This window comes from Aegilops tauschii, chromosome 1 (assembly GCF_002575655.3).
Source record: "Aegilops tauschii subsp. strangulata cultivar AL8/78 chromosome 1, Aet v6.0, whole genome shotgun sequence".
NCBI lineage: Eukaryota > Viridiplantae > Streptophyta > Magnoliopsida > Poales > Poaceae > Aegilops > Aegilops tauschii.
Genome location: NC_053035.3, coordinates 476,909,461 through 476,928,432, shown reverse-complemented (window position 1 = coordinate 476,928,432; position 18,972 = coordinate 476,909,461). Strand labels below are relative to the sequence as shown.

Sequence of the window (18,972 nt, the reverse complement as noted above, 5' to 3'; positions counted from 1 at the left end):
CGCGAGCGGAAGCGTTCAAGTGAATGGGGTTGATGGAGTCGTACTCGTCGTGATCCAAATCACCGATGACCGAGCGCCGAACGGACGGCACCTCCGCGTTCAACACACGTACGGAGCAGCGACGTCTCCTCCTTCTTGATCCAGAAAGGGGGAAGGAGAGGTTGATGGAGATCCAGCAGCACGACGGCGTGGTGGTGGAAGTAGCGGGGATCCCGGCAGGGCTTCGCCAAGCGCAAGCGGGAGAGAGAGGTGTCACGGGAGGGAGAGGGAGGCGCCAGGGGCTAGGGTACTGCTGCCCTCCCTCCCCCCCCCCCCCCACTATATATAGGTATCCTGGGGGGCGCCGGCCCCCTGGAGATCCCATCTGAGGGGGGGCGGCGGCCAAGGGGGTGGCTTGCCCCCCAAGCCAAGTGGGGCGCCCCCCCACCCCCAGGGTTTCCAACCCTAGGCACAGGGGAGGCCCAAAGGGGGCGCACCAGCCCACCAGTGGCTGGTTCCCGTCCCCAATTCAGCCCATGGGGCCCTCCGGGACAGGTGGCCCCACCCGGTGGACCCCCGGGACCCTTCCGGTGGTCCCGGTACAATACCGATAACCCCCGAAACTTTCCCGGTGGCCGAAACTGGACTTCCTATATATAATTCTTCACCTCCGGACCATTCCGGAACTCCTCATGACGTCTGGGATCTCATCCGGGACTCCGAACAACTTTCGGGTTTCCGCATACTAATATCTCTACAACCCTAGCGTCACCGAACCTTAAGTGTGTAGACCCTACGGGTTCGGGAGACATGCAGACATGACCGAGACGACTCTCCGGTCAATAACCAACAGCGGGATCTGGATACCCATGTTGGCTCCCACATGTTCCACGATGATCTCATCGGATGAACCACGATGTCGAGGATTCAATCAATCCCGTATACAATTCCCTTTGTCAATCGGTACGTTACTTGCCCGAGATTCGATCGTCGGTATCCCAATACCTTGTTCAATCTCGTTACCGGCAAGTCACTTTACTCGTACCGTAATGCATGATCCCGTGACCAACCACTTGGTCACTTTGAGCTCATTATGATGATGCATTACCGAGTGGGCCCAGAAATACCTCTCCGTCATACGGAGTGACAAATCCCAGTCTCGATCCGTGCCAACCCAACAGACACTTTCGGAGATACCTGTAGTGCACCTTTATAGTCACCCAGTTACGTTGTGACGTTTGGTACACCCAAAGCACTCCTACGGTATCCGGGAGTTGCACGATCTCATGGTCTAAGGAATTGATACTTGACATTGGAAAAGCTCTAACAAACGAACTACACGATCTTTTGTGCTATGCTTAGGATTGGGTCTTGTACATCACATCATTCTCCTAATGATGTGATCCCGTTATCAATGACATCCAATGTCCATAGTCAGGAAACCATGACTATCTGTTGATCAACGAGCTAGTCAACTAGAGGCTCACTAGGGACATGTTGTGGTCTATGTATTCACACATGTATTACGATTTCCGGATAACACAATTATAGCATGAACAATAGACAATTATCATGAACAAGGAAATATAATAATAACCATTTTATTATTGCCTCTAGGGCATATTTCCAACAATCCTCTGGGATTATCTGTTGAAAAACATAGTAATAACTTCATAGTTAGCAATGATGTACTAGTTTTAGAAGTATGCAAAAGATGCACGGATGTCGTAATAGTAAGAAATCTTACCAGGGTATCTCCATAGTAGTTACCGTAGTTCAACACGTGCACTAGTGGCACGTATTGACCATAATGTGGAGGAGTTTTACAATAGATATTGTAATTCTCAAGATCAGTACAAAATCCGACCAGATGAGTTTTCTCCTTATAAGTTAACTCAGAGCCATCGGTGTAGTAGGTTCTGTCTACCATGTTCCGCACATTGTTTGAACAATCAAAATAAGCTGTCAAAAATAAGCTGTCAACTATTTTGAAATGAACAATATAAATTAGCTAATAACTATGTTTGAGAAACTCACATAGCGGTAGAATTGGAGGCGTATCAACAAGGACCCAAATGTCCATATTGTCTTGCTCGATGTCAGGATCACCAAGATCCATGGTGACAAGCATACCCTCATCAAAACCATACATCTTGCAAAATGCTTCCCAATTTTTGCAACCAAAATGGGTTACGCTCTCAGAATTATACAGATGTACTTCAAAATATATATCATGATGGGCCCTTAGGTGAATTTTCTTTGTTTCCATACTTTCATGGTCTTCAAAACCCATCCTATCCAAGACGTAGCATCTTGCATGGCATGGGATAAGCTAGTCGAATTGTAAAAGATGAAAAGTACACGTTGAAATAGTTGAAGTCGTGCTTAATTACGAAAAAATAACACTTGTCGTCATTGCGTACCGTTTCAACATCGAAGGTCTCCTCCAGCTTAATACTGAAGCGCCGATCTTCGTCCAGGTGAGGCCTGTCGCACAAACCTCGGTCGTCGTGGCACCAGTCGCACTCCCCCAGGAGACTTTCGTCGTCCGAGTACGACATTTCCTATGTTCATAATTCAAATATTAAACGTCTACAATTAAATATATGTACTAAAAACCTAAGTTAGATCATTATTATTCATCATGGGTTGACTATCGCTTTGTCGAGTCTTTTCTTGAAAACTCTCAGCTCACGTGGTGTATACATTCGACCGTTGGTGATGGTCGCTCCTCCTTTCATCCCCGAGTGCATTACACCAAAATGTCTAGCACACGGGAATGAAGGAGAAGCGACCCCCACGACAACAGTCGGGATTCTTCGTCCTCTCATATATATATGGTGGAACTCTCCCTCACTGATTCCTCTCAGACATTTGCGACCGTCGGTGATGGTAGCTCCTTCCTTTCGTTCCCGAGTGCATTACACCAAATTGTCTAGCACACGGGAACGAAGGAGAAGCTACCCCCACGATAACAGTCGGGATTCTTCGTCCTCTCATATATGGTGGAGACTCAATAGACTTAAAGTCAACCCAAAATATCGTTTAATTATCTTTCTAAAACCGGTTCGTGGCTGGTCTCACCTCGAGGTGGGAGGGGGTCGGTGACGGGGACGACGGCGGGGATGATGGAGGGGGCTCCTAGATTTCTGGGAAAACAAAAACCCTATAAGCTATCAACTAATCATATGCATACGCCTTGCATAGTGCTCTCCAATTTTAGCATTCAAAGTAGGAGTAGTTTTCCAATTTGAGCATTCAATAAGCAAAATCAAATCACAAAATAAAGTAGTATTCAAATTAGGATGCATTCAATTATAAGCAAAACTACATCATCTCCATGCGTCCGTACATCGTCGAATATTATCACTAATACACCTCGAATACTATCATACATATAGCATCGCTAGTAATGCTAGAACCGTAGCGCCCGACGGGTATCGGCGCGGGCGGTGGATACCCAAAGAGAAGGAACCATCACAGGATCATAGCTCCAGTGAGATCCCTGAAGAACCTGCCAGGTATTGTCGAACCTGCACTCCAACGCAACCATGTAGCGACGGACGTGCTCGTCCTCCTCGCTGACACGGTGACGTACCACCTCCGCGGTGTCCGGAAGCCTCGGCACCATCACTGGCCCACGCGACCGCCACCAAACAAGGATCGGGTCAATGACGGGCTGGCTCCTCACCAACCTACGCCCCCCGGAAGGTAGCACCTCCCAAAACCAGCCCGGCGGAGCCCAGTCCCGGACATGGACCCTCTGATCAAGCCGGCCTCCTCCGCCGAGTCGACGACGAGGATGCGGGATTGGCATCGTCGACGTCGATGCGGGAATAATTGCTTTATATAAAAAAATAAACTAGTTCTATTAATTTTCTTGCTAAAAATAAACTACTTCTATAGTAAAATAAACTAGTTTTATTAAATCAACTAGTTCAACTACTAAGCACTTACTATAAATAGAATAAAGTAGTACTTACTAAAAATAAACTAGTTTAACTAGTTCTATTATTTTTCTAACTAATTCTATTAAACACTTTCTCTTCTTATTCTATGAACAAAATTACAACAGAAAAAAATCATAAAAATTCTATGAACAAAATTAAAACAAACAAATTATAAAAATTCTATGAAAAAATTGACATATTCTTTGCATATATATGAACACACAAATATTTGCATATTCAACAATAATATCACAAAAAAATCTATGAACAGAAAAAAATTCTAACTTTTGCATGTTCATTTATGAATAAATTACAACAACTCAATTAACTACACATCTAAATTAGGAAAATTCATATGAGCTCACTAAGGGGGCGGCGATCGACGAGGAGGCAGGGCACGGGGGCGACGGTGAGGGGCGCGGCCACGGGCAACAAGGAGGCAGGGGGCGGCGACGGCGACGGTGAGGGGCGCGGCAACGGGCGACGATGAGGCAGGGGGCGGAGGTGAGTGGCGCGGCGACGGGCGACGAGGAGGCAGGGGGCGCGGGGCGGCGACGGCGTCTGGGCGGCGCGGGACGGCGTCGGAGGCAGGGCGACGACGGCGACGGCGAGGCGCAGAGGGGCAGCCTGGCGGCGTCGTCGGGGCGGGGAAGACGAACTGAATGAAAAAATTCACAAGTGCTAGTTATATAGACGAAGCATTGGTCCCGGTTCGTGATAGCAACCGGGACGAATGCGACTTTTAGTCCCGGTTGGTGCCACCAACCGGGACCAAAGGCCGCCGCTTTTCAGCAGCGGGAAGCGGCGGCCTTCGGTCCCGGTTGGTGGCACCAACCGGGACTAAAGGGGGGGCATTGGTACCGGTTAGTGCCACGAACCGGTACCAATGCACACCTTTAGTCTCGGTTGGTGCCACCAACCGGGACCAAAGGCCTTGTGCTGCTGCTCCCGCGTCGAAAGTTTAGTCCCACCCCGCTAGTTGAGAGGGGCGCGCAGTGGTTTATAAGCCCCACTGTCGCACCCCTCTCGAGCTCCTCTCCATTGCAGGCTTACGGGCCTAATTGTCACTGCTATGCCTGATGGGCTTACTGGGCCTTCTGCGGGCCTGAATCGTAGCCCATCGATGGGTTTCTAGTCGTATTCACGCCGTGGTGGCCCAGTAGGTGGCATATTTTTTATTTTTTTGCCTGTTTTCTTTTTTGCTTTATTTATTTTGTTTTGTTTCTACTTACAACAAAAAACTTATTTATTTTATTTTATTTTGTTTCTAATTACTTATTTATTTTACTTTATGATAATTCTTTTTGCTATTAAAGTTTCTAACAAAAAAAGTTCTTTATGAAAATTCTTTTTGCTTTTAATGATTTTGAACAGAAAATACTTCGATAATTTTAGTTGCATCAATTTTATATAATTTTAGTTTCAATAATACTAGAGTTTTCTTATAATGTTTTGAACAGAAAATACTTTGTTAATTTTAGTTTCATAAATTTTACTAAAGTTTATTTTATTTTGTTTCTACTTATATATTTTAATAAAGTTTGTATTATTTTGTTTCTAATTACTTATTTATTTTATTTGTTATTTTTCATGCACCATTTTTCATGCATTTACTGATTATTTTGAGCTATAAGACCCTAAAATTGAAAAGCATTTCAAATGAACTCTGAAAAGGTTGAAAGTTGGCATGGTATCATCATTTCATCCACATAGCATGTGCAAGAAAGTTGAGAGGGTTACGGCAAAAACTGGATGCACTTCGTGTACAAAACGGACAATCTCTTTCAAAGTATCAGGATTTCATACGGAAACTCGTCTGTTACAAAGGGATTTCATTTTTTAAAACTTATTTGAACTCCTGACTTTTTGTGTGTTCAAAATGCACCATTCAAAGCCACATCATCAATTTTCAATCCTTTCTGACTTCATTTGTTATTTTTCATGCATTTACTAATTATTTTGAGCTATACGACCCTAAAATTGAAAAGCATTTCAAATGAACTCTGAAAAGGTTGAAAGTTGGCATGGTATCATCATTTCATCCACATAGCATGTGCAAGAAAGTTGAGAGGGTTACGGCAAAAACTGGATGCACTTCGTGTACAAAACGGACAATCTCTTTCAAAGTATCAGGATTTCATACGGAAACTCGTCTGTTACAATGGGATTTCATTTTTTTTAACTTATTTGAACTCCTAACTTTTTGTGTGTTCAAAATGCATCATTCAAAGCCACATAATCAATTTTCAATCCTTTCTGACTTCATTTGTTATTTTTCATGCATTTACTAATTATTTTGAGCTATAAGACCCTAAAATTGAAAAGCATTTCAAATGAACTCTGAAAAGGTTGAAAGTTGGCATGGTATCATCATTTCATCTACATAGCATGTGCAAAAAGTTGAGAGGGTTACGGCAAAAACTGGATACAATTCGTGTACAAAACGGACAATCTCTTTCAAAGTATCAGGATTTCATACGGAAACTCGTCTGTTACAAAGGGATTTCATTTTTAAAACTTATTTGAACTCCTGACTTTTTGTGTGTTCAAAATGCACCATTCAAAGCCACATCATCATTTTTCAATCCTTTCTGACTTCATTTGTTATTTTTCATGCATTTACTAATTATTTTGAGCTATAAGACCCTAAAATTGAAAAGCATTTCAAATGAACCTGAAATTGAAAAACCCTACAAATGAACTCTGAAAAGGTTGAAAGTTGGCATGGTATCATCATTTCACCCACATAGCATGTGCTAAAAAGTTGAGAGGGTCCCGGCAAAAGCTGGATGCACTTCGTGAAAAAAATGGACAATCTCTTTTGAAGTATCAGGGTTTCGGAGGAAAACTCATCTGTTACAAAGGGATTTCATTTTCTTGAACTTATTTGAACTCCAGACTTTTTGTGTGTTCAAAATGCACCATTCAAAGCCACATCATCAATTTTCAACCCTTTCTGACTTCATTTGTTATTTTTCATGTAGTGACTGATTGTTTTGAGCTAAATGACCATGAATTGAAAAGCCGTACAAATGAGCTCTGAAAAGGTTGAAAGTTGGCATGGTATCATCATTTCACCCACATAGCATGTGCTAAAAAGTTGAGAGGGTCACGGCAAAAGCTGGATGCACTTCGTGAACAAAATGGACAATCTATTTCGAAGTATCAGGGTTTCGGAGGAAAACTCATCTGTTACAAAGGGATTTCATTTTCTTGAACTTATTTGAACTCCAGACTTTTTGTGTGTTCAAAATGCACCATTCAAAGCCACATCATCAATTTTCAACCCTTTCTGACTTCATTTGTTATTTTTCATGCAGTGACGGATTGTTTTGAGCTAAATGACCCTGAATTGAAAAGCCCTACAAATGAGCTCTGAAAAGGTTGAAAGTTGGCATGGTGTCATCATTTCACCCACATAGCATGTGCTAAAAAGTTGAGAGGGTTACGGCAAAAGCTGGATGCACTTCGTGAACAAAATGGACAATCTCTTTCGAAGTATCAGGGTTTCGGACGAAAACTCATCTGTTACAAAGGGATTTCATTTTCTTGAACTTATTTGAACTCCAGACTTTTTGTGTGTTCGAAATGAACCATTCAAAGCCACATCATCAATTTTCAACCCTTTCTGACTTCATTTGTTATTTTTCATGTAGTGACTGATTGTTTTGAGCTAAATGACCCTGAAATTGAAAAACCCTACAAATGAACTCTTAAAAGGTTGAAAGTTGGCATGGTATCATCATTTCACCCACATAGCATGTGCTAAAAAGTTGAGAGGGTCACGGCAAAAGCTGGATGCACTTCGTGAACAAAATGGACAATCTCTTTCGAAGTATCAGGGTTTCGGAGGAAAACTCATCTGTTACAAAGGGATTTCATTTTCTTGAACTTATTTGAACTCCAGACTTTTTGTGTGTTCAAAATGCACCATTCAAAGCCACATCATCAATTTTCAACCCTTTCTGACTTCATTTGTTATTTTTCATGCAGTGACGGATTGTTTTGAGCTAAATGACCCTGAAATTAAAAAGCCCTACAAATGAGCTCTGAAAAGGTTGAAAGTTGGCATGGTATCATCATTTCACCCACATAGCATGTGCTAAAAAGTTGAGAGGGTTACGGCAAAAGCTGGATGCACTTCGTGAACAAAATGGACAATCTCTTTCGAAGTATGAGGGTTTCGGACGAAAACTCATCTGTTACAAAGGGATTTCATTTTCTTGAACTTATTTGAACTCCAGACTTTTTTGTGTGTTCAAAATGAACCATTCAAAGCAGAGACTGATTTTGAATGGTGCATATTCAACACACAAAAAGTCTGTAAAGATCGCCAACCCCAACATAAAAAAATGAGCATAGATGCGCCTATAGAGAGAATTCAACCTAAATTCATAATAAATTTTTATGAATTTCAAAGAAATTCACTCTGAATTTAGGTCAAAATCCCTGTATAAGGGCATCTATTTTCACTTTGAGAGGAGCTCAACAAGGCAGAGAGGGACGGGCTTATAAACCGGTGTGAGCGCCCTTCGGTTGGCGAGGTGGGACTGAACTCTGACCGCAACGAGGACCAACCCTTTAGTCCTGGTTTGTGGCACAAACCGAGACTAATGGTCATGGGCCAGGGGCGAGGCGCATTGGTCTCGGTTCGTGCGTGGAACCGGGACCAAAAGGTCCAGATGAACCGGGACCAATGGCCCACGTGGCCCGGCCGGCCCCCTGGGCTCACGAACCGGGACAGTTGCCTCCTTTGGTCCCGGTTCGTGAGCGAACCGGGATTAATGGTATTACGAGGGCCGAACCAATGCCCTGTTTTCTACTAGTGAATTGATGATAGAAGTACCGCAAGTCGCTATTCCTTTTGTAAAGAAATATAAGAGCCTTAGTGATCTAAACGCCTTTAAATTTCTTTACGGAGGGAGCACAATCAAGTCCAAGTGCGTACCTATACAACCTTTTTTCTAGGTTTCAAGGATGCCACAGTTAAGAATTGAATTACTACCATTTGCTCGTGTTGGTAAGTAAGAATCAAGTTCAAGTGGTTCTCATTTATATGGATTATTCCTCGACCTTTGAATGCACAACTCGGTATTCCTACAACATAATGTAAGTAAGTAAGTGCATCTTCATAATTATAAATTCAATCAATATGTTTTATTTTATGTTTCGATGTTAGCCTGTTCAAACATAAATAGTGTAGCCTTAGCTGATTAAATTTGTCTTCAAAGTTTTTATGCGTTATTGTTCAACTTGGGCAAAAAACTTCATATAGTCAACTACGGTTACAAGTAGACCAGTATTTTGATAAGCATTTTTACTACTGGATATCTACAATGGTTGAGTACGTTAGTTTTATGCATAACATATGTTAGTTTTATGCATAAGCATAACATAGCTTGGTGTCCACATATGTGTAATTTAGGCATGGACACTGGGACATTTTCATCCTGGGTCCGCCCCTGACTGTACTGCAGGGCTGCGCCGCAGAATTGGCGCACGACCATAGCGCAACTGCATGAATCAAAACAACTCAAGGTTACCACGTACCTCATAAGTTGATCAAACCAAAAATGCAGAGTAAAATCATGGAGAGATCCGTATGTGCATGGCAGTGTGACGGTGGCGAGGAGGGCATCATCATCGTGAGAACCAGGAAGAGAACAACCGCGGAGTGTGCATTTGTACCGACGAACGCAATGGGTAGAAGAAAAGAGGAGGTAGCTTCAGTTTCCTTCGGTTGTCCTCGTGCTACTGATCTCTTTCCCATGCAGTGAGTTTATATTAAGGTGCAACCCAATCTTGCAACGTGAGCGATTGATTCTATAAGATATAAGATCCTTTTTTTTCAAAAATGGCCCAAATCTATTATCAAAGTTCAGCGAAAGTACAAAGCATCTCGAACATTGATTCTATAAGATATAAGATCCTGATGCTACATTTTAAATTAATGAAAACACCCATTAAAAATAATGATATAATATCTTTCATTTATGTATTTGTCCCTCTCATATTAATGCTTCGATCACAATGTTAAGGGAACTCCCGGTGATCTTAAGCTATATATCGTATACGTTATATAAAGGTGTAGATATTGCATTTCTTTGTAGGGCATTTTATTAACCAAATTCTACACGATCTTGCAATCATGTGTTCCTCTATGAGATTCATGTCGGCATCACAATGCTATTACTATATGGTCAAGGTTTTCAGAATCACGATTTTGTTGTACAATTCTACGACCTTATGATCGAAAAACCCCTATGGTTCTATGATTTGGGTTCATAGAATCTACGTTTTTATAATCCTAGTACTAAGATTCTATGATTTGCGATCCTACCAGAGCTCCGAAACGATTCAGAATCACGATTCCAAAAACCTTGCATATGGTATCTTGTCAAATCTAAGATCGTGTATCATCTTCATAGATCTAAGAAAAGAAATTCTAGAGGCTCTTGTTAAATTGAAGATCATGTAATATCTTGATAAATGAAAGAAAGTAAATGGCAAAGGTTCTTATTAAATTCAAGATCGTGTAGTAGTATCTTGATAAACGCAAGAAACTAAATGCTAGAGGCCGCTCAAAATAAAAGAAAGAGCAGCTCAGGTGCTTTGCACTTTGTTTGGTGACGATTTCCTCACATGATACATGCAAATACATATGCGTAGGGCAGATGCGTAAACCTTGACTTCGGAAAACTTTTATGGAACGAATAGTTTTATTGCATTTTGTTTTTGATATATTGATTTACATTACTTTTTTAATGTAAGATTCTAAAAGAATGAGTAATGTTGCATGTGTAATATTCATTTGACATGTTGTTGTGTGGCACAATCTCCCTTACCAAATGCAAGGCGTATTTTGACTACCCAAATTCAAGCTTTGATAAATAACACATAACATTATTTTGACACAAATTTGATGCCATTTGAATCTTCAACATTATTTTCTTATTATTTTGATTTCATAACAGTTTTGATTATATAGAAAAATCATGTCAGAAAGTACATAGTTGAAGGAAACCCCAAAAATATTGGTTTATTGTAGACGATAAGCAACAAGCTCATTGGAATAAGCAACAGAACCAGGCTATGCCAGAATGAAAAGCGGCTCAAAGGGGTGCTTAGCCGTCATGGCTGTCACACTGAGTTGAGCTAGACGTTCCTGCAGCAGCACTGCTCGGGGTGGACAGTGTGGTTGCAGCGGGAAAGAGAAATAGGTCCTGCAGCTCCCCTGGCTTCGCACTCAGCCATGCACGTCACTACACGGCAGGGCTGCACCGCAGCATTGATGCACGACCATATCCTAACTGCATGAATCAAAACAACTCAAGGTTACCACGTACTACCTCATAAGTTGATCAAACCGAAAATGCAGAATAAAATCAAGGAGAAATCCATACGTACGTGCATGGCAGCGTGACGGTGGCGAGGAGGGCATCATCATCGTGAGAACCAGGAAGAGGACAAGAACCGTGGGGTGTGCATTGCTACCGGCGAGCGCCATGGGCAGGAGAAAAGAGGAGGTAGCTTCAGTTTCCTTCGGCTGTCCTCGTGCTACTGTTTCAGTACAATGGTTGCAGATCTCTTTCCCTGCAGTGGGTTTATATTAAGGTGCGACCCAATCTTGCAATTCGAGCGATTGATTCTATAAGATTTAAGATCTTAATGCTACTTTTAAAATTAATAAAAGAACCCTTTAGAAAAAATGCCATAATATATTTCATTTATGCATTGCCCTCCCAGATTGATGCTTCTATCACATTGTTAAGGGCACTCCCAGTGATCTTAAGCTATATACCATATACATTATATAAATGTGTAGATCTTGCATTTCTCTGTAGGGCATTTTATTAACCCAATTATACATGATCTTGTAATCGTGTGTTCCTCTCTCAGATTAATGTTGGCATCACAATGCTAAGACCATATGGCATCTTTTCGAACCTAAGATCGTGTATCATCTTGATAGACCTAAGAATAGAAATGATAGAGGCTCTTGTTAAATCGAAGATCACATAATATATTGATAAATGCAGAAAAATAAATGCCAGAGGCTCTTGTTAAATCCAAGATCATGTAGTAGTATCTTGATCAATGTAAGAAAGTAAATGCTAGAGGCCCCTCAAAATAAAAGAAAGAGCAGCCCGATCGCTTGTGTGTTGTTTGGTGACAATTTCCTCACCGGAGACATGCAGATGCATTTTTGTAGGGAAGATGCATAAGCCTTAACTTCGAAAAAATCTTATGGAGCTTCTTATTTCGTTTTCTTGATATATTGATTTACTTTACTTTTTTATGTAAGATTCTAAAAGAATGAGTAACACTGAATGTGTAATATTCATTTGACATGTTGTGTGTCACTACTTCCTTTACCAAATGCAAGGCGTATTTTTACTATCCAAATTTTTGATAAATATCACATAACATTATTTTGACACAAATTTGATACCATTCAAATATTCAAATAAATTTTCCTATTATTTTGATTTCATAACAGTTTTGAATGTGTAAAAAAATCATCTAACAACCTTCCATACCAGTTGAAGGAAACCCCCAAAATATGGGTCTTAGTCTCGTGTTGCTAGCGCCTTGAAGAACACGACTTATCTGACAACCCTGCTGCAAAATCTAAATGAATGTGCTTTGGATAATTGTTAGATTTTTGGAGGCATCTCTTAAGTTACTAAGCTCCCTATAAATGAAGCCTCCATGTACATCGAAATAGTTTTTGCATTCGTAGTCCCACATGCCGGGGAGTGCATTCGTTGTGGGATACACCTATTCGCATTTGAACCTAGCGCTCCTACGATCATCAATACACAAATTTTTAATCTATGAACATTTCTGAACAGGGAACTTTTTTTAAATTTGGGAACATTTTCTAAATGCTTTAACATTTTTAAAATTGCAAACATATTTTGAAATTCACAAACATTTCTAAATTTGTGAACATTTTTAAAATTCATGGACATCTTTTTAAATTCATAAAAAAATTAAATTCAAGAACATTTTATATTTATTACAATGTTTTTAAAATTCGTGAACATTTTTTTGGAATATTTTTTAAATATTCTCTCTACTTTGGTCTCGTGGATGGGTTGAGGCCCAATAGGGCGACTAGCCAGGCAACCGAAGCAAGCGTCTTGGGTTGTGTGTGTTTGGTCGTCATTCGATGTGTTGCATAAAAAGAGTACCTCCCTCGGTTGTGGGTTATTTCACTACCATTAGAGGGGCAAACTGGGTTTTTGCTTGTGAGGGGTTAGCGCCATAGCTTGTTGGTTCTATGTCGAGTGGTGTGTTCCTCGAGCGGTGGGTTTGCAATGGAAGACCAGCGACGTGTTACCGCTGGGGGAGAGCTAGAACGGAAAGACCAGGAGCTGGAGATCAAAGCCAACATGAGCACTTGTCGGAGAGCTGTTGTAGCTAGGTCTTGTAGTAGTAGATCTAACCTCAAGGTTGGGACGCAACTAGGTTGAGAGATTGGAGTCATTTTGGGACGAAAACCAGTGCAAGAAGACTGATTTTGAGAGGCAGTGGCACGAATGAATTGGGTTTTGTGTGTGGGGTGGTGCATCATACATAGGCCTAAGAGCATCTACAGCCGGGCACCCCAAACCATCTCCAAACGCCCGGGCGAACGGCCCGGTCACTGGTCGGTAGTCAACAAAGACCCAGACGGGTGCCTTAAACCGTTCTCAAATGCCCGGGCTGCCCGGCGCCCCTCATTTCCAGCCAAAATATGGGGTGGATATGGGGTAGCTCGGGCGCATCCGCCATGTCGGCTTGGCCCAGCCTAGCCCACGTGTGCCCCATAGATATCCCCATACGAAAAACCCTAGACCGTAGTCAATCCGAACTCCACTTCAATCCCCTCTCCGCCCACTCCACTTCCGATCCCCTCCGAACCCATTTGATGGCCGGCCCGAAGTAGTGCTGCCTCCGATGGGGAATCCTGCTCCGACGATGACTGGGCGAGCCTACTGCGCGAAGCGGAGCTCGATGATGTGGAGGAGGTCGCCCTCCATGGCGTGTTGAGGCATTCGAAGCTCGACCAAGGTGGATCCGGCAACGGCGGACCTACTTCGTTAGCGCTCGTCGCCCTCAACACAGCACCGGCGACGTCACCGGCCCTTCCCGCTCGGCGCGCAGCTCCGGTTGCTCTGCTCTTCTCCTTCAGGTACGCCACCCACCACCACCACCCTCTGCTCCGAAAGTGGTACCCGACCACCGCTGGTTCCTCGAGATGTTGGAGCGCGAGGCAAACAAAGAGGCTGCGGCGAAGGCGAAGGAGGCCCGCCATGCGAAGGAGCGGGGCCTCCTGCTCCGCAGGCTGCCGAGCAAAAGGTGCAGCTCCGACTCCGAGCTAGCCACCTCCAGCTCCGATGATGACACACCTCTGCACGCCGATGCCTACATGGAGGAGCGGCACAGCCGCGCCGACGACCGGAAGAGGAAGGTGCCGACGAGGAAATGGTGATTTCCTCTGCCCTTCCCCGTTCTAATTATATTTTATCTTTGTTTTAAGTAGTTTGTAGTATGGAACTATGGATTTGCAATGTCCACCATTGAACTCCGATGAACTATGATCCTTCTGTCCGGCGATGAAATATTGATCGGGTGAACTGCGTGTTGATCATGTTTTACGTATGTTGCATGGTTTTGAGGTTTCAAGTATGAGGGACGCGTGTGTGGTGGAAGCCAACATACAAGGCGTGCCCGGTCAGTGTCCTCGGACGCGCCCGCGCACGTCTGCGGGAGTTTGAGGACTTGGATTTGCTATGTCTTAATGTAGATGCTCTAAGGTCATGCATACCAGTGCAACCAAAGTAGGGAAGTTGGAGAAAATGGAGATCCATTTCGGTGTATATGGATGGTTAATTTGGTTTATGTAGGATGAAAATGAAAGCAAGCCATACGCCCAAACACAAACAATTAGCGATGGAAATATCAAACTGAACACTATAAACCGAATAAAACATGAATATCGATCGACTCAGTTTGGTTCGATTCTTTGATTTTCGATGCAAAAGTGCTCACCTCTAACCATAAGAGCCCGCAAACTTATCTCATGACACGGGCGGCAAAGCATGTATCACCCTCTAGTAGTAACTAAGCATGGTTCCCTAAAAAGTAACCGGGCATGCAAAATTCTGGAATTGGAATGGCATAATTGCCTAATTATTCTTTTCTAATTATTATTTTTCATTTAGCGACAACATTATTTACTTCCTTATTCATACCAAGTGCAAACTAAAGTCCATATATTGACATTGTATATAGTACTAGTTTTTTCTCACTACTTATATTGTTTCTTCGACGATCTTTCTTCTACTCCTACCAAACACACACCAAAGCCGCCACAGCCTTCCGCATCCAAGTTCCAAACACCACTTCGGCACTTCCTGCTCCCCGCCGACTTCGCCGGCGACCTAACAATGGTCGACGTTTACCACCGGCCGACGCTCCCGCACGGCCTCCCGCCCCATCCTTACCACGCCGCCGGCCTTCGCCGCCTCTCCACCCGCGCCTCGGCACCCAGTACCCCGGCTCCTCCATCTCCCTCCGCAGCGGCGCCCTCCGCCGCGGCGGTTCTCGCTCACCTCGCTGCGGCCGGGGTTCCCGTCCTCCCGGGCCTCTCCGCAACCGAGCTTGCCCTCGTGGAGGCCGCTCTCGGCGGCGTCCAGCTCCCGCCCGACCTCCGCGAGCTCCTGGCGCTGGGCGTGCCCTCGGGGGACGACTTCCCGTGCTACCGGTCCTCCGCGGGGCTCCGCCTCCTCCGCTTCGCCGCGCAAGAGGTCCCCTCCGCCGTCGCCGCGACGCTGCCCCTCGCCCCCGGCCGGCGCGCGGGGCGGCCTCCGCCTCCCCTCGTCCCGCTCTGCGGCCGGCATTACGTGCCAGCGACGCCCTGCCTCGTGGGAAACCCGGTGTTCCACGTGTCCGACTCCGGCGTGACGTTCGCGGGCGCCAACGTGGCCGACTTCCTCCTGCGCGCCTTCGCCGCCGAGGCCGAGCCGCCGCCGCTCCGGCGCCAGCTGTCCGCGCCGGTGACGCCGTCCCCCGCGACGCCCTCGAACACGGCGCGCCGGAGCCTGGACTCAGTCACCGGCAGGGCTCCGCGCTGGATCGAGTTCTGGAGCGACGCCGCCGCGGCCGGGGACCGTTTCCTGGAGGTCGTCCCCACGGGCGCCACGACCACGAACACCACCGCGGGGCCGGGACCAGAGTGGCTGCGGCGCAGCCTGGAGCAGGCAAGCTCCGCGCTGACACGCGGCGGGTGGGAAGCCGGCGACGTCGAGGAGATGACGGGTCCCAACGGCGAGGCGAACGTGGATGTGGCATTGACGCTGACGGTGGACCGGTGCTGCGGGGAGCTGAGGAGGGGACGGTGGGGCGCGGAGGAGGTGGTGGAGATGCTGGGGCCGCTGCTGGGACCGAGCAGGAAGGCGCGGCGGGCGGCGGTGGCGCTGCCGCCGGACGTGGCTGCGCGGGTGGGGCGGCTCGCCGAGGCGGTGTCGCGGGCGGTCGGGCCCCGTGGGGGTGGCCGATCGAGACCCCCGAGGCCATTTTGAAAATCTATCATTGTTTTCAGGTTCCTAGCCTGGCCAAAAAACTGTGGCGTCTGTGCCCGTGTTCCCTCGCTCGCTCCCAGTGTTTGAGTACGTGCGTGCGTGCACGTGTACTCCACTTGTTCAGATCAGTGCATGCATGCATGGTTTGTTTACGAGATCCGGTGCAGAGACGCACGCAGCAGGCCATTTGTCGGGCGATGAACGACGTGGTCGAGCCGGGAGTGCCCGGTCGGGTCGGAGGTCGGGGGCGTGGAGCAGCGCAGCGTGGCCGGCGGATTGGGGACGGGCATGGAGCGGCACTCGGAGCTAGGGGGGACGCACGGGTAACGGAGAGGAGGGTATGGGTCTCCGTTGTTGGAGCGGCACTCGGAGCTAGGGCCGGTCTGTGAGCGCTATAGCGTTGGATACAGGCACATGTAACCGTCAGATTCAGAGGAAAAAAAATCCCCTCTTCGCTCGCGCGCACGACTCCATGACCTTCCACCGCCTCCCGCTGGCAGCTCGCCGGAGCCGCTCATCGGCGCCGCTTGCCGGTTGCAACACCGGTGCTCACTGGTTCGCCCGACGCGGTAAATTGTAGTGCCGGTTCCAGCAAAAGATCAGCCTTCGGTTTGCAGCTCTTTCGCTGAAAGTCGTCGCTCTAGCCGTTTGCAGACAAGGTGGTAGCAACAAATTCGTTGCTTCCGGGAAAAAATGGATCCAGCAAAAAAAATCAAAAGACGGGGTGGTGAAAAAAAAAATCAAATGTAATGGTAGCAAAAAACAAAGGCAGTGGTTGCAAATTCTGAATGATTCCGAGCAAAAAAGGTGGATCCAGAAAAAAAAATCAAAGGCTGGGATGGTAGCAAGAATCAAAAACGGTGGTAGCACAAATCGAAGACAGTGGTAACAAAAAAGTTGGAGTGGTCTCATATGCATCCAGCGAAAAAATCGAAGACGGGGTGCAAAAATCAAAACAAACGGTGATAGCAAAAAAACAAAAATGATGATAGCAAAAATTCGGACCGGTTGTAGCAAAACAATCACACCCAAAAAATGGCGGCCGTCTGACACAACACCGGTGCTCGCCGTCTTGCTGATTGTAGTTTTTCCCTGACGAGACCCAACGCTGAGCGTCGCCATTGCCAACACTTGTGGTAGCAGTTTCCAGTATCCGCGACGGCTAGTTGCAGCTCTTTTTCTGATGGGCGCAGGGGCTGATGTTGCAGCTAGGACAACTCACGGCGGCTCGCAGCAGTGGCTGCTGAGACAACTTGCGGCGGTAGTGCGGGGGCATGAATGGGCGGCGGCGGTATGAATTGTTGCTCGGTGTGCTCGGAGAAGAAAAATGGGGAAGGAGTTCAGGAGAACGAGAGGAGAACCACCCGCGTGAACAGACAAGGGAGTCACGTGGCCCCGAACAGGCTGCGTAGTAAACATGTTGTGTGACGCACGCGAGATCGAAGGGTAGGTCGCTGGATCGGAGCGCGTCGGTGTGACCGGTCGGCCAGTGATAAATGTTTCCCCTTTGAAGAATACACCTGATGGCTGCTCCACTGGCCCAAGAAGATCAAGCAGGGTCGAGTGGCAATAGTGGAGAGAGAACACACACGTCTTGGACCGACGACTCAGATGACTTCCAGCCCTAATTGGATGGTCCGGCCTTACACGCCTGTAACGACAACTCAGATCGCTTCTGGCCCGAATCCAACGGTGAGGAAGTTCCCTCAGTGTTCGCCTTGTTAGTCGGCTATGCATTTGGAGAGGTTACAGTTGAGACCAAAGTATGTTAAACTCCGCCCCTGCTCTCTTATAGTGATTTTTGTTCGAAATATATTCAAATGTTCAAAAACTTGCTCCATCACATTTAGAAAAATCTTCATGAGATATAAAAATGTGTTCGCCTAATTTTTAAAACATGTTCATGGTATATAAAATGTTCGTCCCATTTAAAAAATGTGCATGATATATAAATGTACATACCATTTAAAAAAATGTCAACACATTTTAAAAATCTTCATAAATTACAAAAACTTCTTTATGCAAGTTATAAGAAATATTCATGGCATATAAAAACAATGTTCACTCAAGATTTTTTTACAAAATATCATGATTTTTTGGAAAGGGATAAGAAACATGAATTGAAAAACAAATTAAGAAGAAGCAAAAAAATTAAAGGTAAGAAAAATGAAACAAAATACTCACTCTGATCTAATAAAACTATAAAATTGAACTAAAGCCATGACACTATTTTTGGATCGGAGGGAGTACATTAAAACTGAACAGATTAAAGAAATAAAAGAAAGAAATGAGACATAAAAACCCCAAATACACAAAAGGGATAAAAACCCATTACCTACATGAATAGCCATGAAACCAAAGCAAAACCTAGTGCAGAGGGAAACCGCTCCTGCACTTTGCTACTAGCCACAACCTACACCAGGGGCATTAGAGATGAGGGAACGTGAAGGAAATATGCCCTAGAGGCAATA

At 45.2% G+C, this 18,972-nt stretch overlaps 1 protein-coding gene across 1 annotated transcript; it reads left to right on the top strand.

Annotated features, from left to right (window-relative positions):
• The first annotated feature begins 14,887 nt into the window (after positions 1–14,887).
• LOC109780156 (uncharacterized) lies at positions 14,888–17,484 on the top strand. The gene has a single exon (XM_020338737.3). It carries the CDS (start codon positions 15,368–15,370, stop codon positions 16,499–16,501), a length of 1,134 nt encoding a protein of 377 aa, XP_020194326.1. The 5' UTR covers positions 14,888–15,367; the 3' UTR covers positions 16,502–17,484.
• Positions 17,485–18,972: the final 1,488 nt, after the last annotated feature.